A 23,780-nucleotide genomic window follows, 5' to 3' on the forward strand; every position below is an offset into this window, starting at 1 on the left:
TCCAAATCTTCATCTTACTGTATTTTTTTAAAAAAATTGATGAATTAGGGTCTGGCAAAGAGAAAGGAGTCATCTTTGTTCTCTACCAAGACTTTCTAAGACAGTGTGGTTACCCTATTTTTGACAGATAGGGAAACTGAGGCCAAGAAGGTTAGGCGACCTACCCAGTGAAGAAAAGGTGGAGCTGAAATTTGAACCCAGATTATCTAATTCCTAAACACAACAGCCTAAAAATGATGTTCAACTGCCTCTCATATCCTACCAGGACATGTTGAACTAGGTTGAGCTGGGGGACTGGAAATATAAAGAAAGAGGAATGTCCCCATTGGATTTCCCTGGGTGAATTCAATCCACCTTTATTCATGTGGGTGATTATAGGTTATATAACCACCCTCCAGATAAAGCAATATCCTCTCTAATGGCATCCCTACCCGGAAAACTTGAATCTCAGGGTGTTCAGATTTCTGCACAGCTGATTTTCCAGAACATATTTAAGAAGGATCTGGTGCCCTGGACACAACCCTTCAACCTGGCACCATGGAGCTGGGAGGGGCCTTCACCATCTTTCTGGCACTCTCCTTGTCTTGCCTACTTATCCTCATTGCCTGGAAAAGGAGACACAAGGGGGGGAAGCTGCCCCCTGGTCCCACACCAATACCTTTCCTGGGGAACCTGTTGCAAGTCCGTACTGATGCCACTTTTCAGTCTTTCATGAAGGTAAGTCTGACTACTCCTCTCACAGAGCCAAAAGCAATGAATTCCATAGAAACATGTATAACCTTCTAATGTCCAAAACACAGACTCTTGGAAACATAGACTTCATAAACCTTAGAATACTGAAATTGCAGAATCTTAAACTCTTGGAAACACAGACTCCTGGCACACTGGAACTTAAGACTCTCACAATCTCAGGACTTTGGAATCACAGCACCTTACACCCTTAAACACAAGAACTCATGCTCTCTGATGATCTTAGAACGTTGACACTCAGTATCATGAAATCTTAAGGTTCTAGAAATTAAACATTGCAGATAGAGAAGCATAGATCTTGGAGCTTAGCTCACCCAGGCCCACCATTTTACAGATGAGGAAACTAAGGCATAATTATGGAGGTGTTGGGGGGGGTGTCTTACCCAGGATCACAGGATCCAAGGCATCTGTGCCTTTTTCTCAATAGTCCTTCCAAGCCCAAGACTCACTTTTATCTGTTATTCCCACATTTATGTTCCCTTGAAATTTCCACCCCTAAAGTCCTTGATTGGTCTATACTTGGTGCTCCAGATAGCTCCTTCCTCTTATGTCTTCCTTCACTCCTAGCTCAGGGAGAAGTATGGCCCAGTCTTCACTGTGTACATGGGTCCACGGCCTGTAGTTGTTTTGTGTGGACATGAGGCAGTGAAGGAGGCCCTGGTAGACCGAGCTGATGAGTTCAGTGGCCGTGGAGAACTGGCTTCAATAGAGCGAAACTTCCAAGGTTATGGTAAGTAACAACAACAACAAAATGATTATACACTCCCTATGTCCCCAGTTCTTTGATAAGTGCTCTACATGAATTATTACATTGACTCCTTTGAGAGAATATTAATGTCTTACTAATTTTGCAAATGAGGAAACTGAGGGTGAGAAAGGTTAGGTAATATTATATAGTAAGTGGTAGAACCATTTTGTTTTGAACCCAAGCCCTCTGATTCTTGAGTATCAGCTCCATTACTTTTGTTTTTAATGCGTATCCGCTGAAGCCCTTATAGCCAAACTTCTTATTTCTCTATACATATACACACATTCAACCCATAGGTCTCTGCCGCCTCCATTTAAGTAGATATCTTTTTAGTGTTATCTATACACTCATCTCTAACTGCCCACACCTTTCAATTCCAAGCTGTGTCATGCTCTTCTTTCCATACTTCCTTCTATCCATCCATCCACATACATCTCCTTCCATTTATCCACTTTTCCATTGATCCATACATCCACCAAAAAATCCATTTATTAATTAGCCTTTCTTATTCTTTCTTTCTTTATTTTTTTAGAGAAGAGAGTTCATGAGCAAGAGAGAGGGGCAGAGGGGGAGACAGAGTCTTAAGCAGCCTCCATACTCAGTGTGGAGCCAAACGGGGGCTTGATCCCAAGACCCTGGGATCATAACCTGAGCTGAAATCAAGAGTCAGATGCTCAACCAACTAAGCCACCCAAGCATCTATACAAATATCTTTCTATCCAATTTATCTAGACATCTATGAATTAACTTTCCATTTACCCCTCTATCCATCATTCATCCATTCATTCATTAATCCTTCCATCATTCACTCATCTATTAATCTTTCCATCCTTATATCTTTCCAACCAATTATCCTCTTATCTCAAACTATCTATTATTAACTCTTTATTCATCCATTGAGTCTTTCTCCATTCATCAGTCATTCCAGTCAAAAGCTCTTCCTTCCATTCATTAATCCACTGAAATAATTCATTAAGTTTCCAAACATTAATTCATCAATCCATGCACATCTAGTAATTTCTAAATGTTTCTTACTAGAAGGGAATTCCTTTTGCGTAGGTATATTGATATACAGGTGTAAGTTTCTGTGTATATGCATGCTTATGTCTAGAGAATCCAAATGGTATTAGAAAATAGAAGTAGTCCCCCATTCCAGGATATTGTGTATGGCATTCTATCTGTACCTCCCTCCACATTCCTATGCATCCATCCAGTTATTTATCCTGTTCTGGGTTATTATCCTGTAAGAAACTCTCCTTCATCTCCCCCAATCATTGCCAGCCTAATTTCCTTTCCTTCCATCTCAATCCTAGACTGTTTTTGAGGTCCTGTAGGTAGGGAACCATAGTCTCTCCATCAAGCCTAGGAAGTTGGGAGGGGCTTCCTTGAGAGCAGAGTCTAGAGCTTTCATAATTTATCCCAATCCTTGTGTATCACAGAGTTGGACACAGGAAGGGGAGGGGAGGCAGGAGGCTGACATTGAGATTCTGGCAGGTGTAGCTCTGGCTAATGGAGAACGATGGAGGATTCTCCGACGCTTCTCCCTGACCATTCTTCGGGACTTCGGGATGGGAAAACGGAGCATTGAGGAGCGGATCCAGGAGGAGGCTGGCTTCTTACTAGAAGAATTACGGAAGACCAAGGGTATGGAGGTCACAAGGGGCAGGGCTACAAGATGACTGAATGGTTATAGAGAGCTCAGTCGTGAGAAGATGGGCCTTGGTGGGAGAAAGCTCTAGAATGGGAAAGGATGAAAAAGACTAAGGGTTCACTAAGATTTCCAGCCAGGTTCCATGTTAAAAGTTAACATGAAAGACCCTTCAAGACCACTTGTGCAGAAGCTTTAATCAGTGGATCTCAAGAATTTTATGAGCTCCTGAAATCATATGCAGACTTTTACAATGTGTAAATTAGCACCTTTTTCTAGTGACAGGATCAAATTTAATTACATATATCTGTATACATATAACACATACATACAATTGTTATAAAAACATAACATAAATTTTTACCATCCTAACCATTCCTAAGTGTACTTTTCAGTGTTGAGTATATTTACATTGTTGTGAAACAGATCTTTAGAATTGTTTCATCCTGCAGATCTGAAACTCTTAAGCCCATTTGATTATATTTTTTAAGGAGTCTGATCGTTGCCCCAAAATAAGGTCTGGAACCAATGGGATTTGGAGAAGAAAAGACATGGAAGCTAAGAACTACAGAGATGAATAGATAAGAGATAGATAAATTTCTCAAAATCAGAGATTTTTCTTCTGGGTCTCATGGATGCTAAACAGTCTACATAAAGGCTTTGAACATTCATGTACCCCCAGAAATTATTTGCAAAACTGTGTATTTGTGACTATGAAGCATTGTGTTGGAGAAATTGTCCCCCAATCCAGCATCCTGTTTTATTTTTTAATTTTTTTAAATTATTTTTTAATGTTTATTTATTTTTGAGAGAAAGAGAGAGAGTATGAACAGGGGAGGGGCAGAGAGAGCGGGAGACACAGAATCAGAAGCAGGCTCCAGGCTTTGAGCTGTCAGCACAGAGCCCAATGTGGAACTCATGAGCAGTGAGATCATGACCTGAGCTGAAGTCGGATGTTTGACTGAGCCACCCAGGCACCCCCAGAATCCTATTTTAAATGGTGCAGCTGAGGCCAAGGGAAAATTTTTCTTAATAGCTCAAATGGAGTCATTGATAGAGATACACATAATTCAGCCATCCTTTTTTCCCCTAATGTGTCCCATACCACAACTTCTTTCCCAAATCTGTGACTCTACAGCACAAACACAATTAATTAAATACTAATGCCAAAAGGTGATGATTAAACTCCACTAGCATTTTCTGAGTACTTACTACATGCAGGGACTGTGCTAAGCATTTCACATGGATAATTATATTGAAGCCTCAGGTTTAGTGGTTACTAAACCAGTTTGCAGACTGGGAAATCTAGACTCAAAATACAAAAAAACAAAACAAAACAAAACAAAACAAATGAAGTAACTAACACATGCTATGAACCAGTGGAGTCAGGACTCATATCTGTGACTAAATGATTCCCCATCCCGTGCTCCTAATCATTGCCTCTAACATAGACAATTTCTATCACCCAGGTTCCCCCATCGAACCCACCTTCTTCCTGAGCCGCACTGTCTCAAATGTCATCAGTTCTGTCGTCTTTGGAAGCCGCTTTGACTATGAAGACAAGCAGTTCCTGAAGCTGCTGCAGATGATCAATGAGAGTTTCATTGAGATGAGCACACCCTGGGCCCAGGTGCCCACCAGCCACCTCCCTGCCCACCCCCAATCTCAGTTAACTAAGCATCTGCCTATACCTCGCTTAATCCTCCCCACAGCCCAGGGAGGCAAGTATCAATATGCCCTGAGTCTCCAAGAAGCAAATGGACTCACCCAATCCTCAGACCCAGTGCTGGATGTTCAGCCTGACTATCTGGCTCCAGACTCAGCCTATGGTGACCCCAGATGCCCATTGTTGACAAACCCTCTTTGCCTATTCCCCACAGCTATATGACATGTATTCTGGAGTCATGCAATATTTGCCAGGAAGACACAATCGCATCTACTACTTGATAGAGGAGCTCAAGGACTTCATTGCCTCGAGGGTCAAGATCAACGAAGTATCTCTTGACCCACAAAACCCTCGGGACTTCATTGACTGCTTCCTCATCAAGATGCACCAGGTACTTCTTCCCTTTTCCCCAATCATTTCCTCTCATTATCTTTAGCCTATAAACTGCAACTTTAACCTATAAACGTGTTATAGACAAAAGAAAAAGTATTGTTTCACATGGTTGACTTTTATTTATGGATGAGATATAGAAACCGTAAAAGCATACATAAACTCTTACACCTTTAAAATAAACTTTGAATCTAAAAATTTTAGGAGCAATGAAACTTAAAACCTGACCCCTTTTAAATCATTTATGATTACAACTACCAGAGACTTACAAATACAGAAAACCAGTCTTTACAGTCTTAGAATTTGAGAAGCTTAGACTTTTAAGTCTTTAAGCATGAGTTTAAACTTAAAAGTCTTCAATATGTAGAAATTTAACTTCTGTATCACAGAGTCTTAGAATTTTAGAAACATATATATTTTTTATTATACAAACCTCAGCACTTGGAAGTTTACAATTATATAGCTTAATGTCCTAGAACTTTCAAATCTCTACTTTTTTCTCCTCCTGTTCCCCTCACTGTCCACTCCAACTGCACTGGCCTCCTCCTTGCTATTTCTCTAACACACCAGGTGCCCTCTGGCCCCAGGAACTTTGCTTTGGCTATTTCCTCTCCCAGATACCCACTGAGTTTACGCATCAGTTGTGTTTTCACAAAGGGAGAAAAGAAGAAGATAAAGACAGAAGGTAATTCGATTTCCTATCCCTCTCGTTTTCAGGATAAAAATAATCCCCACACGGAGTTCAATCTCAAGAACTTGGTCCTCACCACTCTCAACCTCTTCTTTGCGGGCACAGAGACTGTGAGCTCTACACTACGTTATGGATTGCTGCTAATGATGAAGCATCCTGAGGTGGAAGGTGAGGGTCCACTTGAACTGCTTACCTGGTGACTCCCACTCCCAACAGAGAAGAAGACGTACACTCGATACTTTATAACCCCATAGCTTTACACTCTTCACACTTCAGAATCTCAGGATATGGAATCTCACGATCTCTGGCTTGGAAGGCCATTTAATTGAATCTTCTACTTGGTGCTTATGTTAGTTTCCTATGGCTGTCATAATAAATTAACAAAAACTATTATCTTACAGTGCTGGAGTTCAGAAGTTCACACAGGTTTTCACTGGGCCAAACCAAGGTAGAATCAGATTCCTTGCTTTTTTCAGCTCTGAGAGCTGTATTTCTTGCATTCCTGGGCTCATGACCCTTCCTCCATCTTCAAAGTCAGTAGCATAGCATCTTCAGATCTCTCTGCCTCAGTTGTCATATCTTCTTCTCTGACTCTGACCCTTCTGCTTCCCTCTTATACGGACACTTGTGATTATATTTAGGGCCAACCTGAATAATCCAGGATAATCACACATCTCAAGATCCTTAACTTAATGATGTCTTCAAAGTCTTTTTTGTCCTATGTGGTAACATGCATGGGTTCCAGGGATTAGGAGGTAGATATATTTGATGGACATTATTTAGCTGACTATAGTGCCAGAATCAGACAGACTCCATCCCCAACAAATTGCAATCTGGTCTGGTTGGGTAACTCTAGCGATGAGGAACTTATTCCTTGCTTAAGGAAAACCCCTAATTTTGGCCCCTCTCCCTTCTAATGCAGTTCAAAACAAGCCAAAAAGTTTTTTTCCTCATTATAGATGATAGGAGAGATTAACTTGATTCCACTCAAACTTTTCTAGTCTCTCCTCCATTGTCCTAGTCATGTTTTACTAATCTAAATAATCACATATTTAATGGACACCTGCTATGTGCTAGGTGCTGTTCTAGTTATTTGCATACTGGATTTTATGTAAATTTTACAACTCTGTGAACTTGGACCATCACACCCATTTGGAAGATGAAGAAACAGGCTCAGAAGGTAAAGCCATTTGCCTCAAGGCCACTCATCCAGGAGGTGCAGGGAGGTGCAGGGAGGAGGTGCAGGTGTACTTTTTTCCCAGTCTGTCAAAAGTCTGTGTATGAAAGCCTATCTGGGATGGGGACACTGCCCTGCTCGGTTCGTGCTTTCAAGATAAATACCAAACATCCCAGGGGGCACTCAAGGCTCCAGGCTGTGTGCCTCCCAATGGTCTGACGAGTATTTATTAACCCCACCAATGTGTCAGGTGTTAAGAATAAAGGGGCAATGCAAACACGCATGGTTGGCTCCCTCAGGGTCCACAGGTATTAAAGATACAAACCCATAGCCTAGCCTTGGCTCTTAGAAACACGCCCTGTGTCCTTGTCTGCTTTGTTTTCTGGCCCCTTCTAGCCAAGATCCATGAAGAGATTGACCAGGTGATTGGACCACACCGAATCCCAAGTGTGGATGACCGAGCCAAGATGCCCTACACAGACGCTGTGATCCATGAGATACAGAGACTGACAGATATCGTACCCATGGGTGTCCCCCATAATGTCATCCGGGACACTCATTTCCGAGGCTACCTTCTGCCCAAGGTGGAGTTGGGTTCATTGTTACCCTTTCTTCCTCTACCCCACCCGTCTCTCCCCCTGGTACCCTGCTCCCATCCTCCAACACTGATTTCTCATAACTTCCCATTTTCATCCCAGGGCACCGATGTGTTCCCTCTACTTGGCTCTGTCCTCAAAGACCCCAAATACTTCTGCAACCCAGATGCCTTCTATCCCCAACACTTCCTGGATGAGCAGGGCCGCTTCAAGAAGAATGAAGCCTTTGTACCTTTTTCCTCTGGTAGGTTTCTATGGTCTGAGTTCACCCCAGGAACATGCTAGATGTGCCCCCCCCCCCAACCATTGGTCTGTATTTGACATTCAAGTCTGAATGGAAGTTGAATGCTATTTCCCAGAATCCCAGAATCTTGGAATCATAGGATATTAGAAGCATTGACTCTGATAATTAGAAAAGGAGTAGCACTAAACAGAGGTCAGCAAACTCTTTTTGTTAAGGATGGAATAGAAAATATTTTAGTTTTTACCAGCCATATTGTATCTGTCTGAACTATACAGTCTGAACTACTCAACTGCCCCACTGTCCTGCAGAAGTGATCACGGACAGTACAAAAATGCATGAGAAAGTCTGTGATGCGAAAAACCTTTATTTATGAAATTTGAATAGACATAGAAATTTAAATTTCATTGAATTCACATGTCACAGAATGTTACCTTTCTTTTGATTGTTTTCAACCATTTAAAATGTGAAAATCATTCTTAATTTTCTTAAAGTATATTTTTAAAATTTTTAATGTTTATTTATTTTTGAGAGACAGAGAGTGACAGAGCATGAGCATGGGTGGTACAGAGAGAGAGGGACACACAGAATCCAAAGCAGGCTCCAGACTCTGAGCTATCAGCACAGAGCCTGATGCAGGGCTCAAACTCACAAGCTGCAAGATCATGACCTGAGCCAAAGTCAGACGCTTAACCGACTGAGCCACCCAGGTGCCCCTGCATTCTTAGTTTTCTTAAAGAACAAATATTCTGTTGAGTGAATTTGAATATATAATTGGATTTATTAAGTGATTTGTAGAAATGGAAGGTCTTTATAGGAAGGAGGGTGGCCAAGAAGTTATTAGCAAAGGAAAAGAAAGGATTGTTTCAGGCAAGGTCACCTTCCCCTAGGGGAAAAGCAGGGGGCCTTATTAGATGAATTACCTCATTTTCCTTTGGGGGACGGAGAGGGTACATGTGACAGCTCACCTCATTGGAGTTGATCAAACAATTCCTAACTGGTTAAGACTCCATTTCAGGAGGGGAGGTTGAAACTGCCATTAGGTTAGATATTGAGCCTGGTTTGATGACTTGGCCTAACATAAGTGATTCCATTTTGGGCCTGTGGTTTTCTTTTTAACAGTTTACAGGCAGTACAAAAATAGGCAGCAGGTGGTTTTGCCTAATGAACAGTAGCTTGTGACCCATGACATACTAGCTTAGAATAGTATTTTAAGTATAAACCACATTGAACCTGGAGTCAATGCTGTGGTTAGGAAAGAGGACCCCACCCCACCATTTACAAATGGTAGAATCATGGGGCACCTGGGTGGTTCAGTTGGTTGAGCTTCCGACTCTGGATTTTGGCTCAGGTCATGATCCCAGGGTCATGGGATATAGCCCAGCCACTGGCTCTGCACTGAAGGTAGAGCCTGCTTAAGAGCCCCCCACCCCGCTCTCCCCTCTACCTTTCCCCAGCTTATGGTTGTGTTCTCTCCCTAAAAAAAAAATAATAATCTCATAGTTCTCATAATCTCATAGTTCGTGAGTTCAAGCCCCACACTGGGCTCTGTGCTGACAGCTCAGAGCCTGGAGCCTGCTTGGGATTCTGTGCCTTCCTCTCTCTCTCCCCCTCCCCCGCTCACTTGCACGTGCTTTCTCTTTCAAAAATTAAAAAGAAAAATCTTTAAAATGGAGATTCATTTCTCCAAACTATTGGAAGAGTGACCAACAAGTAGTAAGTACTCTTTAAGTGTGAGCTTTCTTTTCAAAAATTTTTTTACTCACTAGTATCTGGCACCTAGTAGGCATTTGATAAAGGTTTGAGAAATTGAAATGCACAGAATCTTCAAATTCAAGGATTTTTTAGAACCATTCCATCTTGGGATCTGGTGGAATCAAACCATCAGAGAAGTAGCTGCCACGTGTTGAGCCCCCCTATAAATGGCAAATCCAAGCTGAGCACTCTCTGTAAGAGTCTTTATAATAACCCCACAAAGTAGGTATTATCATGACCCCAGGGATGCTGAGCAGGGTCAGAAGGGTGATGGGGCCAGAAAGCTCCCCACACCCTTATCATCCCAGTGCAGATATGAGCCGACTTCTCGCCCTCCCCTGTGCCCACAGGAAAGCGCATCTGCCTGGGCGAGGCCATGGCCCGCATGGAACTCTTTCTCTACTTCACCTCCATCCTTCAGAACTTCTCTTTACACCCGCTGGTGCCGCCCGATGACATAGATATCACACCCAGGGTCTCAGGCTTTGGCAACATCCCTCCGACCTATGAGCTCTGCCTCAAAGCCCGCTGAGCGCCCCCTATTGGGCGCGAAAGGAACCGTGGGAGAACACAGCTCTTTCCACCGGTACAGGTGCACCACCTCATCTCTAAATTCTCCCAACAGCTCTAAGAGAAGGTACTATTCCTACTGTCATGGCTCTGCAGGTCAGTGAGGGTCACCTGCAAATATTGAGCTGTGTATCGGCTGGATCCAGTAGAAAAGCAATGCGCTGTCCCAGATTTCAGCAACAACCTGGAGTATTTGCGTTCTCACGTTCCCCTCCACCCGCACTTCCCATCTCCACCAAATTCTTGCTGTAGATTCTATGTCTTCATGTGTAGGTGTGCACTGATAGTGACCCAAATGTAGTTCACCAATCTTCTCCCTGATTATCATCTCCCACATAAAATAAAATAAAATAAAATAAAATAAAATAAAATAAATGCAGCCAGAGTATCAAGACTGTTGTGTGTAGCAGGCTTCTTGTGTGTTGTGTGTGCTATCACTGTAGGACTTCGAAAACAACTTAAAATGACATTTTAGACATCCCTGTTATTCTTTTAATGTTTATTTCTTTATTTTTGAGAGGCAGGCGGGGTAGAAGGAGGGAGAGGAGCAAAGAGAGGGAGAGAGAGGATCCCAAGCAAGATCCGCACTGTCGTCGCAGAGCCGGACCCGGGGCTTGATCCAACAGTGAGATCATGACCTGAGCTGAAATCAAGAGTTGGAGGCTTAACTGATTGAGCCACCCAGGGACCCTCAAGACATCCTTGTTACTAATTATCCTTCGTAGCAGTCAACCACCAGGGATTTCCCACTTGATGGTCCACCCCCTTAATACTCCATGTTCAACCATCTTGCTGACTCCTTGACCCCCACCTCCATCAATCTTCTCTCCCTCTAAACCTGCTTTTCTGGTCTAGAAGGAACTTCTTTCATAATTCCCAGTTCCAAATTCTCCTCATTCCATTTTGATGAATAGTTCAGACACCCTGACTTCTATTATTCTATTTCCAAACTCCATCAACATGCTTGCTGGATGAAAGCTTTCCCTCATATTTCATTTTACTCAACCAATGTTTATTTTTTTTTAAGTTTATTTATTTTTGAGACAGAGCATGAACAGGGGAGGGTCAGAGAGAGAGGGAGACACAGAATCGGAAGCAGGCTCCAGGCTATGAGCCATCAGCCCAGAGCCCGACGTGGGGCTCGAACTCACGGACCGCAAGATCGTGACCTGAGCCAAAGTCGGACGCTTAACCAACTGAGCCACCCAGGCGCCCCTCAACCAATGTTTATTGAATACCCAACATGTGCCAGTACCTTCTTCATGTACTTGGGATCCATCAGTGAACAAAACACACCCAAACTCCTGTCCTGGTGGAGTTTCATTCTAGTGGGAGAGGTAGACAATGAAGAATAAACATAACCAATGAGTAAATGATACAGCATGTTAGAACAGCACAGATTCCAAGTTTGGGATTATAATCAAGCCAGGGTAGGTCTCACCTCCAACAAGGTGTTGGAGGAGCAAGTTATGCAGGTATCTGGGAATAAGTGTTTCTGGCAAGGAGATTAAAAACAGCAGAGTGGTAAGGTGGGAGGCTGTGTATGTGTGTTCTAGAATCCGCAAAGAGACTGTAGTTGGAGTGGAGGAGGGAGGGAGGGAGTAGGGGTAAATGGGAAGAGGGCAGGGCATGAAAAGGCCAGATTGTGTGGAGCCTCATGGACCTCAGTAAGGACCTGGGCTTTTAGTCTGAGTGAGATAATGGTACCTGGTGAGCATAGGGTGACATACACTGACTTTTTTTTTGGTAATTTTTAAAAATGTTTATTTATTTTTGAGAGAAAGAGAGAGAGTGCGAGCAAGGGAGGGGCAGAGAGAGAGAGGGAGACACAGAATCCAAAGCAGGCTCCAGGCTCCAAGCTGTCAGCACAGAGCCCGACGCAGGGCTCAAACCCAAACCGCAAGATCATGACCTGAGCTGAAGTCAAATGCTCAACCAACTGAGCCACCCAGGCGCCCCCATACACTGACTTATTTTAAAAGCAAACTCTAGCTGATGCATGAAGAATAGATTGAAGGAGGGATAGCAGAAATACCAGTTGTGCAAGCGGGGAAAAGTAGGTGGATTTGGAATCTGCTATGAAGATAGAACTGGCAGGGTTTGCTGATTAATTGGATGCAGGGTGGGAGACATAGAGGGTCAGGGATGAGACCTCATTCTTTGGAATCTCTCTTTTAACCTCATGTGTCCCAGGCACATGAGTCCCCATAATAGTTGGCTTTGTAATTTTAGGGAACATGAACAGATTTTGGCTACTTACGTATATAGGGCTGCTGGCTGCTGTAAGTTTATCAATAAGTGCATATTATTTTCTGAATTCTGGAGACACAGGCTCAGACTGTGAGTAGAAAAAAAAAGAGTTAACAGCCAGAGGCTGCTGCCTCCATTGTCCCCCCAATGACACCTGCAACCCTGGGCACTGGACCACTGCCATGGGACTCTTGACCCATTGGCACCACTGTAGACAACTTCCTGATGGTATTTGTGATTTTGTGATTTCCTCACGATTCAGAGTTCCAGGCAGGACTATCCAGTAAGTCACATGTTAAAGCTTTAGAGCTCAGTGTTTGGTGAGGAAGAATAAATGGCTCTTCCATCTGCTGTGATGGATGGCAAAAGCTTGCTCCTCACCAAGAATTTCAGAATAGGGAATTTTCCAAAAACTGGAAGGGATGTTGAGATGGGGTGAGCCAGAAACAACAAACGTCATTCTTTTTTTTTTTTTTTTAATTTTATTTTTCAACGTTTTATTTTATTTTTTGGGACAGAGAGAGACAGAGCATGAACGGGGGAGGGACAGAGAGAGAGGGAGACACAGAATCGGAAACAGGCTCCAGGCTCCGAGCCATCAGCCCAGAGCCCGACGCGGGGCTCGAACTCACGGACCGTGAGATCGTGACCTGGCTGAAGTCGGACGCTCAACCGACTGCGCCACCCAGGCGCCCCACAAACGTCATTCTTATATACACAATATGTCCATTGGGTCTTCTGGGAAGCAGAGGATGGGTAAGCATTTCACAGAGGGGTAATGCCTGTGAATGATTAGAGAGAGAAGGAACAGAATGGGTCAGGAAGGTCTTCAAATCCAGGTGTTGATGTGACACCTGCAAATGAAAAAAGAATGTATGAAAAAAATTGGGCAGGAAGAGACCCAGATCTCCACACAAAACTGACAGAGTCTCATTCCATCAAAAAAAGTACATCAAGGGGCACTTGAGTGGCTCAATCAGTTAAGCACTACAGTGTAGAGCCTGCTTGGGATTCTCTATCTCCTCTCTCTCTCTCTCTCTCTCTCTCTCTCAAAAATAAATAAGTAAACTAAAAAAACAAACAAACAGACACATTCCTATCCTCAGTCCCGCACACGGTTGGGATCTGCTGACACTAAGGTGACCAGGATAGAGTCAGTCACAGACCACATGGCTCATAGTCCAGCACATTAATTACTGGTATCAAGGAAGACCAGTAATATATGGGTTTCATCTAACAAAGACCAGAACCAGAGTTATATAACAGAAAGATGATAGACACAGAAGGAAAAGCTAGGCATTAGGGGAATATGGACTTCATTTTCCTTTTCTTGAATGGGTTGCTGATGAGCTGGCTGCTATCAGAGTCTAGTTCTGCCCTTGGGCAGTTAGATGGGTCATCAATAAAAGCAAATGAATTCTTTATGGATTGTCCAGAAGCTCTTGAGACTTTAACTCTGCAGTGTGTGAAAAGCCCTCTCTATCCATATCCGTCATTGTCCTTAACACCTTCATGTTTGGTTTTTATCATTTCTTTACCAGAATTTCCCACACTGCTCCCTCATGAGACACATATATTGTCATTCTTTTCAAAATTTGCCAATTTAATGATCAAGTAAAGGCAACATGCTATGAGTTTAGGTTTTTGTTTCTTTGATTAGTAATGAGACAGGACTTTTGTGTGTTCATCCCTGCATTTCTATTTTTCTGAGTTATCAGTTTCTATCTCTGACCCATGTACCTACTCTATATTCAGAATTTGGGTTTTGGGTAAAGAGATTTTCATGATGCATTTTCCCTTGAATTCAGATTTCTTAAATAATTTATTACTTATGAAGTCAAATTCTTTCTATTTTTGTGATTTGTCTAATTATCTCTAGTTTTAGAAACATCTTCTCATTGGAGCACCTGGGTGACTCAGTCAGTTAAGTGCTTGACTCTTGATTTCAGCTCAGGTCATGATCTTGCGACATCGGGCTCTGTGCACTGATCGTGGAACCTGCTTGGGATTCTCTCTATCCCTCTCCTTCTCTGCCCTTCCTCTGCTCTCTCTCTCTCTCTCTCAAAAAATAAATAAACTAATAAAAATTTTTCAAAAAAAGAAACATCTTCTCTGTACATACCTTTCGACCCAACAATTATACTTCAGAAAAGCATGCAGAGATGGAAACACAGGGATGTTTATTTCAACTGTGTTTAGAAAGACAAAAATAAGATAAATAATCCACATGTGCATTGTCTAGCAGAGCAGCATGCATTGGTTATCAATCCCAAGAGAGCAGAACCACCATGCACTGGTTACCAATCCCAGGAGAGGACACCAACTACGTGGAGGGTAGGAAAAATCATCACCATGACAACCACCAGAAATAGAAATCCAAACACTTTTGCCCACCGCATCTTGGTATCAGAGTTGCCAAGGAAAATACAGCATAGTCAAGTACTGGATGGAACAATGATGAATTGACATTGAGAAGAGATGGCAAGATCAGCTTTAATAGTGCCTATTCCTCCTCCATGGTCTTTTCTAGCAGTGATACAGGGCAATTCAGCTCTAGTGCACCTCTCTTTTGCCGCATGGAAGGACCTTGTCCCCATCCCATGGGAACAGACATAGCACTGGCATTAGTCACGTGCTATATGATACACATGCTTAAGCAGAACAAAGGGGTACTCACTGAGCTTAAACATGGAAAGATAGGGTGGCTCAGTCAGTTAAATGTCCGACTTCGGCTCAGGTCATGATCTTGTAGTTCGTGAGTTTGAGCCCTACGTCAGGCTCTGTGCTGACAGCTCAGAGCCTGGAGCCTGCTTCAGATTCTGTGTCTCCCTCTCTCTGCCCCTCCCCTGCCTGCACTCTGTCTCTCTCTGTCTCTCAAAAATAAATAAACATTTAAAAAATTGTTTTTTTTTTCATTTTAAACTTCCAGTGTTTCTAGCCCCTGACATCTTTCTGCCCATCTCCTTGGGATTAGCAGAAAAAGCCATAATGCAGAGAGGGATAAAATGTTGACCTTATGGGGCACCTGGGTAACTCAGTCAATTAATTGTCTCACTCTTGATTTCAGCTCAGGTCATGATCTCACGATTCATGAGATTGAGCCCTGAGTTGGGCTCTGTGCTGACAGCATGGAGCCTGCTTGGGATTCTCTCTCTCCCTCACTCTCTGCCCCTCCCCCACTTGCACATGCTCTCTCTCTTTCTCTCTCTCTTTCAAAGTAAATAAATAAACTTTAAAAAATGTTGACCTTGCTAATTCTGAAATTACAGGAAGTGCAAACTACTTTGTGTGCATTTCCCGAAGATTTTAAAATCCCCTCTCTCTGACTTACCTTAACAGCAAGGCTGACTCAGAGTTGAAATCTGGTCAGAAATTGTGGAAATTCTCAAATGCAGGCCAACTCTGAAAGGTGTCCCAAAAGACCAAACTCCTTAAAAGAGCCCAAAGCCATGCTCTCAAAACCGAGTGTGAACTTCATGTAAGGATTAAAGTGTATGTATCACTAGCTATTGAAGCTGTATGTGAACTGATTTCACTCAAACCAGCCTGTTGTTGTTCCTCTTACTATTTCCAACGCCTGCCTGGTAGACTACCATATGGTCTAGTGATTAAAAGATGGAGCCCTTTGAACAGGCAGACTTGATTCCTTAGCTCTGCAACTTCTGAGTTGGTGATCTCAGCTTCTTCACTTGAAAGCTGTAAAGAATAACATAACCAGGGGCACCCGGGTGGCTCAGTCAGTTAAGCATCTGACTTCAGCTCAGGTCATGATCTCACAGCTTGTGAGTTCAAGCCCTACATCGGGCTCTATGCTGACAACTCAGAGCCAGGAGCCTGCTTTGGATTCTGTCTCCCTCTCTCTCTGCCCCTCCCCTGCTCATGCTCTGTGTGTGTGTGTCTCAAAAATAAATAAACATTAAAAAATTAAAAAAAGAATAACATACCCTATCTCACAGAGCTGTTGTTAAAATCTCACTTAGCATAGTTCTCGCATGGCATTTGATAACCATTAGCTATAATAATAAATACGGCCATTATTATTATCTGCTGGCTTGTTATAACACCATTTATTTCCTTCCTGCTTCCATGACCCTTTCCCCAAATGGGTTTCTGAGCAGAATGTCTTTGACCTAAATTCCTGGACACATTTAGAATGTAACCACACAGGGTCAGAGGCTGGACCGTTTGCTTGACTGCTATATCCTCAACCACTGAAACAGCGCTTGGCACATAGTCGGTGTCCTATTAATATTTGCTTCATACATAAACTGCTTGTCCAAATTTTCTGTCCATTTCCCAATCTTATTCAAAACAGGCTCTCCTCTCAAGAGCACAGCTTTCCCTAACACTTTCTCCAATGAAGGTGACACATTTGACCACCTCTGATGAGTCTCACAGTCAGAAGGTAGGTCAATACCTCTTGCTTCTCAAAACCACAGACATCTTTGAACATGGACATAATAGGTGCTTCTAAATCTCCTCAGATAAATTCCAGCATTATGAACATGCCAGGCTCAATCCCCATCAATTGCCTTTTCTCTTGAGTATGATCATATATTCCTGTATCTTTCTATGCCCATATATTTTGGATTTTATCCTGGATATGACAAGTAATATACTATAAAGACTCTGGATTCTCTAATGTTCTACTGAAGAATATTAATCTCTTTCATTTTGTTTCAGAGAGCAGTTAACTTGACTGAACTCAAATGCACAGCTCTGAAATCTCTTTTAAGTTCTTTTAACCTCACCTGCCACCTCGGGGAGTTTCCGAGCACCTAAGCACTTCAACAAACAGTCAGACATGTGAGCAGAGTTTTTACAGATTTGGGGCTCCCCAACTCCAGCTCTCACCTTTTGGAGACCCTGTCACTGCTGCCACCAGGCTCTGTAGTCACTCTGCATTCTGTCCTCTAATCCTTCAACTCAGAAAACTTAACAAAGCTTCTGCCTGGGTTCCAGCCATCCTCAAGGCACTGTCCCCACCTGCCTCAGGCCAAAAGCTTTAATCACTGGAAATTCCTTTCTTTTGACCCCATTCAGTATCTGCCTGCTTTGATCCACTCTCCAGTGATGTCAGGGAATCATTTGTTGTGGTTGTTGTTGTTGTTGTTGTTGTTGCTGTTGCTGCTGCTGTTTTTAACATTTTATTTGGAGTTGATGGCTGTTATTTTCAGGATGCTTGATCCAGTAGGAGCTACTCAACCATGACCAGAGTCAGAAACTCCCCACAGCACCTCTAGAGTATAGCCCTCCACCCTCTTAGGAAAACCCTTCCCTTTTTTTGAATCTGTCTCCTTTGGCCCTGTCTTCTCTCAAACTTTCTCCCTCTCTCTCCTCCAGGAACAGCCCTGCTCCTGCCAGAAGGCATGAGAGTGGCCTTTGGCAAGAGCTGTCCCAGCAACCAGACAGAAAGCACCTTGACTTTCTCCTTCTCCTTGGCCTTCCCTTGATGCCATTTCAGCCACACTCCCGCAGCCCACCCTGATCCTGGCCGCCGTCTAAAACCTGAACACAAACACTTCAGTCTCTGATCAAACACCTGGTTCTACTCATTCTCCCCTTCACTGTGTGACACTGGTTACCCAGCCTTTGGTTAATGTCCCAAAGAAGCAAACACAGCTGAAGGTCAAGCCTCCCTCCTATTGAAAGACCGGTTTTACTTTTATTTCCTTTTGAACATTTGAAATCTTTTCTTTTAGGCTTACAAGGAAGTTTTCAAACCACAGGATTATCAGCAACAGTTTGCTGATGTCTCATAAAGAAAAAAGGCGGGGCTTGGCAGCCCAGAGTGGGGTTAAGAGCATGAAATCTAGAGTCAACACAAGGCCAGGCCCAGGCTCTACCCTGATCAGCCATGGAGCCCAAAACAACTCATTTCCACTTCTTTGGGCCTTACTTAACTCATCTGCAAACTGGGCATGATAAACCCAACCTCACAGGCTTGCAGTGAGAACTTGAATAAGATGCCCATAAAGAGCTTCACAGGGTCAGATCATAGGCTCACGGAATGCTATCATTGTCAGCAGTACTAGCATTTAGATTTAAACCAAGAAGTGGCACTTGGGTGTCTCAGTCGGTTAAGCATCCAGCTTCAGCTCAGCTCATGATCTCTTGGTTCATGAGTTCAAGCCCGGCGTCAGGCTCTGGGCTAACAGTTTGGAGCCTGGAGTTTGCTTCGGATTCTGTCTCCCTCTCTCTCTGCACCACCCCCCATGCTCTGTCTCTCTCTCTCTCCCTCAAAAAATAAACATTAAAAAAAGAACATTAAAAAATAAATTTAAACCAAGAAGGCTTACCTAAGATTTTCACTTGGAAATGTTTTGAAACTAGTGAGAGGTGGTTCATTTCTCACCTCTGTGAATGTAGTAAATTGTACTAACTGCTATGAACTGTTTTCATTAAAAGGGTTAATTTTTTAAATAAGTATTATCTTGATTTATTTAATTACATATATGCATATACATATATACATATACATATATACACATACATATAAATTTATATATATGTATAAATGTATATATACATATAAACTTTACACCCAGTGTGGGGCTTGAAATCACAACCCCAAGATCAAGAGCCATACGCTCTACTGACTGAAAGAGCCAAGGTGCCCCTTTACTTCAATTAAACAATCTCCTTTGGGAGAGGGTCATAGATTTCAGGCACACTTGTGACCGTGAGCCAGGTTTTCTGGAGTTTGGGTCAGGCTGGGGGTAGAGGGCAGAAAGTTGATTGATGAGGATGGCAGAGGGAGCAGGGGGTGTAGCGGTCACAGACGTCTGCTCTGTCCCACCATCTCACATGGCCAAGCCTGGCTTGTGAGGCTCTCTCTGCCCTGCCCTCCTCTCCTCCCCCACCTGTGAGCTCATCCTGCAAGACCCAGTTCAAACGACACCGCCTCTAGGAAGCACTCCCAATCCTCAACCCCAAGTAGTAAATTATCACAAATAACTGTTAATGAATACTAATGGGATCATTGAAGATTTTGGTTTATCCGGATCTGCTCTCTCACCAGTCTAAGAAATCCCTAGAAGCAGGGATTGTGCCCAGTTCCCCAACATGTCTCCTGCTTCAAACCTGCTCCTGATCTGTGTCCCCAAACCAATGCATGACACTCCCCCCTACCCCCACACTGGGCTCTACCCCCACCTTACCCCACACAACCACCACATAACCAAGGAAGAATTCGTTTGTCCTTCCATATCTTTCTCCAGCCCATGCCTCCTCCCCACGCTCATGGCCCTGTCCTCTGTCACCTGGAGCCTATAGAAGCTACTTCTATGTCTCTCCATCTGTAGTCTCAGCTTCTCCAAAAACCTGAACAATCCCTCTGAAACACAAATTTAACCATCTTCTTCCCCTGCCTACACCCCTCCTGGGGCTCCCCATCATCTTAGGACATGGTCCAGCTCCCCACCAAGTCCCATAAGGTCCAGCAGGTCTGACCCCTGCTGATGGCTACAGCCTCATCAGTGCGCAGGGCCCCAGATCCTTCCACCCTAACAGCACCCGACCATGCTCCACTGCCTTGGCACTTGGATTCCTCTGCCCACAATTCTCCCTCTCTACTCTCCCTATCCTGCCCTGAAAAATCCCTACTTTGCCCTCAGGTGACTCAGCCTGAGTTGACAAGGTTGAAACAGGTACCACTTCTGGGCCCCTACAGACACCTGTGCCACCCAATCCTGCCCTGACCCCTCTGTCTGTCTCCCCCAACCTTGCCCTGACTCCTCTGTCTCCCCCATCCCCACCATGACTCCTCTGTCTGTGACTTCTCACCCCAGCCCTGTGTGTTCTGAGCTTCACTGACTTGTAGTTGCTCTGTCTCCCTTGTGGCGTGACAGTTCCATGAGGGTGGGGCACAGTCTGTCTTGGTCACCTTAGTGTCCTCAGCATCCCTCAGCACAGGCGTCATGGAGTGGTGGGTTGACTGAGCACTGGTTGGATGACTGTCTGGAAATTTTTTAATATGTTTTTAAAATGTTTATTCATTTTTGAGAGAGAGAGAGAGAGAGAGAGAGAGAATGAGTGGGGGAGGGGCAGAGAGAGGGGGAGACACAGAATGGGAAGCAGGCTCCAGGCTCTGAGCTGTCAGCACAGAGTCCGACATGAGGCTGGAACCCACGAACAGCGAGAACATGAACTGAGACCAAGTCGGACACTTAACCGACTGAGCCACGCAAGCACCCCTGGATGACTGTCTTAAAAGTGTTGAATGGCTCAGGAGCCTGGGGGAGACTATGGGAGAGAATTTTCTGAGTGGATATTTGAGTTCATGCAATAGGAGTTGACCCACCTCAGAATGCTCTCAGGACACATGCGTCCGATGCAGGCTTTTTCCGCTGAGTGTAACCCTTGAAAACTGAGCGAGGCAATACCCTGAAAAATAAGGGAATCAGCTGGTGTTTAGAGAAGGGAGACAGAGCCGGGTCAGCATTGTTTGAATGCAAACACAGACAGGTACAAGCAGATCTCAGACAAGTGCACACAGCGTGACCCACGTGCCTACACACTGTGCCCGAATACACACACACGTGTCCATCCACATGCCCATACCCAGTCACCAGTAGTACGTGCACATACACCGTTAACACACAGTCAGACATGAGGGTGCACACACAGACATATGTGTAGACATCCCTTAACAGGCATACCCCAAAGCATGTACTCAGTTACCCATAGACAGACAAGGGCTGGTGTGCATTCACACTGGTCTGCACACTGGTCTGCACACACATCCAAGGTCAATGTCCTATTATCAGCCCCAGGGGGGAAGGCTCAGCTGTGCCAAGGAAGGAAAGGCAGGCAGGTTCCCACAAGGCTTTCTCTCCCTTCCTCTTTTCCCAAAGAAGAAGTATTCAGAACTTTAGACCAGATAAGATCAAATCCAGAAGGGGATTTAGAGAACCCCTTACTCATGTCCTTCATTCTGTGGAGTAATCGGAACAGCTACCATTCGTTGGCACTCACTGCCATGTACTTCACACGCATGAACCCATGACTCCTCTGAAAATAGGCTAAGAGGTGGGTCCTGTTATTGGCCCCATGAGACTCAGAGAGGTGAGGTGACCTGTTCAAGGTCCCACAACAAAGAAGGGACAAGGGATTCCAATCCAGAGATTAATCATACTCAATTGTTAATATAGGCTTGGTTGGCTTTAGGGAAACTGATACCTGCCAAGCCTGTACTAATACCCCTCCCTTCATTAAAACCAAAAACATTCCCTGCCAAGGCACACACACACATACAATAAAACAAACCAACAAAAAAAGCACAACTCAACAAACAACATTCCTCTTTCTGCTTTGTTCTCTGCCCCTTGTTCCCTCCCTCATAGGACTCTGGCTCAGGGGCCTAGAGCAACATACCAGTACTGAGAGTGCCAACCTCATGCACCTGCACTCCTCTAAGGTTAGGGCTAGCATCTGAGCAGGGGGTCCAGCTATCAGATGCTGCCTTGTGCCCATCGGGGCCCCTCTCAGGCCCACTGAAGACCAGTCCAGCACCCACATGGTGCTCATGTCAGAGTCTGCTGGGACCAACCCCAGAGCTGCATGATGCCACCCTGAAGCCACCCCGATGGCCACCTGGGCCTGCTCTCAGACCCTCCTGGCACCAGACATGGCTCTGTTAACGATCTCCTGATATCAAGTTCAGGGCCAACCTGTTTTCAATCCTAGCGTCTAGGATTGAAAACAGAGCCTGCCACTGTATCTCTGCGTCCAACACTGATGCTAGTCTCCACGCCACCCATTGCTAGACTTGGTCTCCACTTGGCCTTCAGGGTGGGCTAGGCCAGTCAATGGAGGAAGGAATGGACAGGGTTCAAATCCCAGTTCCCTACCTGCCACCTGTGTGACTTCCAGCAGGTGGCTGTAGGGAGGCTTGTTCTTCTGAAGAGCAAAATGAAGATGCTATGACGGAACCCCACTGCCAGAAGGATTCCATGAGATCACAGTTTGCACACTGCCTCTTCATAGTTAGTGCTCACCAAAGGGGAGCACCCTCTTGTTAAGGAAGAAGGTCACCGAGGACAGGACAGCAGGGCCACCATCTGTCCTCACAACCACTTTCAGCATCCAGGGCCCAGCTCTCTCCTGACTCAGGAGTTTTTCCAAAGCTCTCCTGCTGTCATTCCCTTTGCCTGCTGCCGACCACCCTGCCCAATCCCCAATCACCCCTAGGGTACCTCACACACTCTCCCATCCCCCACCTTCTCTTCTCAAGTGCTCCCCTTCTACTGGCAGGGAATCCCAGCTCCAGAAAGGGGGAGTAAGCGTACAGTTCAGAGACACAGGAGCCCTTGCCCACCCTCTGTTGTCTGTCCTCAGTCTTCTCACTTACGAAATGGGAAACATCAGTATTGCTACTAGTCCCAACAACCATGGAAATGATGAACCTAGCGAGCTCCCCTAGGGACTGGGTAGGACCAGTGTGGCTCTCTGTAAATTACACCCCTTGAGACAGTTGGGACTTTTTTGACAACATATTGGTGGATGTCATTACTTATTTCCAAGTCCTGCCCAGTCCCTCTGCCACTGAGACCATGAGTTACTCTTCTTTCCTAAGGAAAGTTCTACTTGAATGTGGCTCTGGACTTCTACCCCTTTCCCAACCACAGACAGGCCATGACACTGATTCTGACCTTTCTCTGAGGTCCCAGTGAGGATTCTGGGCACCAGAGGTGACACTGTGTCCAAAGCAAAAACAGGTCAAAGCCTGGGGCAGGTGCTTACTCTTGATCCCTCTGGATTCCTGTATACTTCTCCCAGGAACCTCCATCACAGCCAGGGGTCACTCAAAGACCCCCAAATTCACTCCCTGGAATTTCCCCTCCTGAGAAAGACTTTTCATCATACATCCCTCCTCAGCAAGAAACCCCAAATCTTCAGCCACACATTCTGTCTCACTGCAACACCCATAAACCCAGATCTTGGATTCTTTTCTCCCAAGATGCCCTAACCCATAACTTTTGGGTCACTTCTCACTCTGACCTCAAATCCAAAGCTTCAGAATCTGAAACCAAATATTCCAAAATCCTGAGGTTCCTAATTTGTCTACTGCTTTACCCAAGTCTACAGCTCTGGGGTGGCCCCTCCTGAGGGGCAACAACTTTCTGTCTTAGGGGCCCCTCCCTATTGATCTCCCTGGGGTCACCTCTTCCTGCCTTGCTGGCTTGCCCCAAGCTCAGCGGTGAGCCCGGGGCAGGAGGGGGTGGGGGAAGGCACTATAGCTGGTAAGTGAAATGGCACAATTAACAAACAGAACCAAAGTCCACCCTTCTCTCCTAG

The 23,780-nt window shown here is 44.6% G+C and overlaps 1 protein-coding gene and 1 long non-coding RNA gene across 2 annotated transcripts; one reads left to right on the top strand and one right to left on the bottom strand.

Annotated features, from left to right (window-relative positions):
* The first annotated feature begins 537 nt into the window (after positions 1-537).
* Positions 538-10,194, top strand: LOC125916157 (cytochrome P450 2G1). Its single transcript, XM_049622317.1, has 9 exons — positions 538-717; positions 1,318-1,480; positions 2,999-3,142; positions 4,616-4,776; positions 5,027-5,203; positions 5,920-6,061; positions 7,467-7,654; positions 7,769-7,910; positions 10,013-10,194. Exons 1-9 carry the CDS (start codon positions 538-540, stop codon positions 10,192-10,194), a joined length of 1,479 nt encoding a protein of 492 aa, XP_049478274.1.
* A 433-nt stretch (positions 10,195-10,627) lies between these two features.
* On the bottom strand, positions 10,628-12,921 carry LOC125915794 (uncharacterized). The gene is made up of 3 exons (XR_007455747.1): positions 12,493-12,921; positions 11,488-11,557; positions 10,628-10,875 (listed from the first exon to the last, which is right to left on the bottom strand). It is a non-coding gene; the product is annotated as an uncharacterized LOC125915794 (long non-coding RNA).
* Positions 12,922-23,780: the final 10,859 nt, after the last annotated feature.

The sequence above is a fragment of the Panthera uncia genome (genome assembly GCF_023721935.1).
Source record: "Panthera uncia isolate 11264 chromosome E2 unlocalized genomic scaffold, Puncia_PCG_1.0 HiC_scaffold_19, whole genome shotgun sequence".
Classification (NCBI taxonomy): domain Eukaryota; kingdom Metazoa; phylum Chordata; class Mammalia; order Carnivora; family Felidae; genus Panthera; species Panthera uncia.

What these genes read in the sequence shown, in the direction of transcription:
- LOC125916157 (XM_049622317.1), top strand. Translation starts at nt 538, where the DNA reads ATGGAGCTGGGAGGGGCCTTCACCATCTTTCTGGCACTCTCCTTGTCT. An exon ending in AGAATTACGGAAGACCAAGG is followed by an intron (nt 3,143 to 4,615) that starts GTATGGAGGTCA and finishes TCTATCACCCAG; the next exon opens with GTTCCCCCATCGAACCCACC. An exon ending in GAAGCATCCTGAGGTGGAAG is followed by an intron (nt 6,062 to 7,466) that starts GTGAGGGTCCAC and finishes GGCCCCTTCTAG; the next exon opens with CCAAGATCCATGAAGAGATT.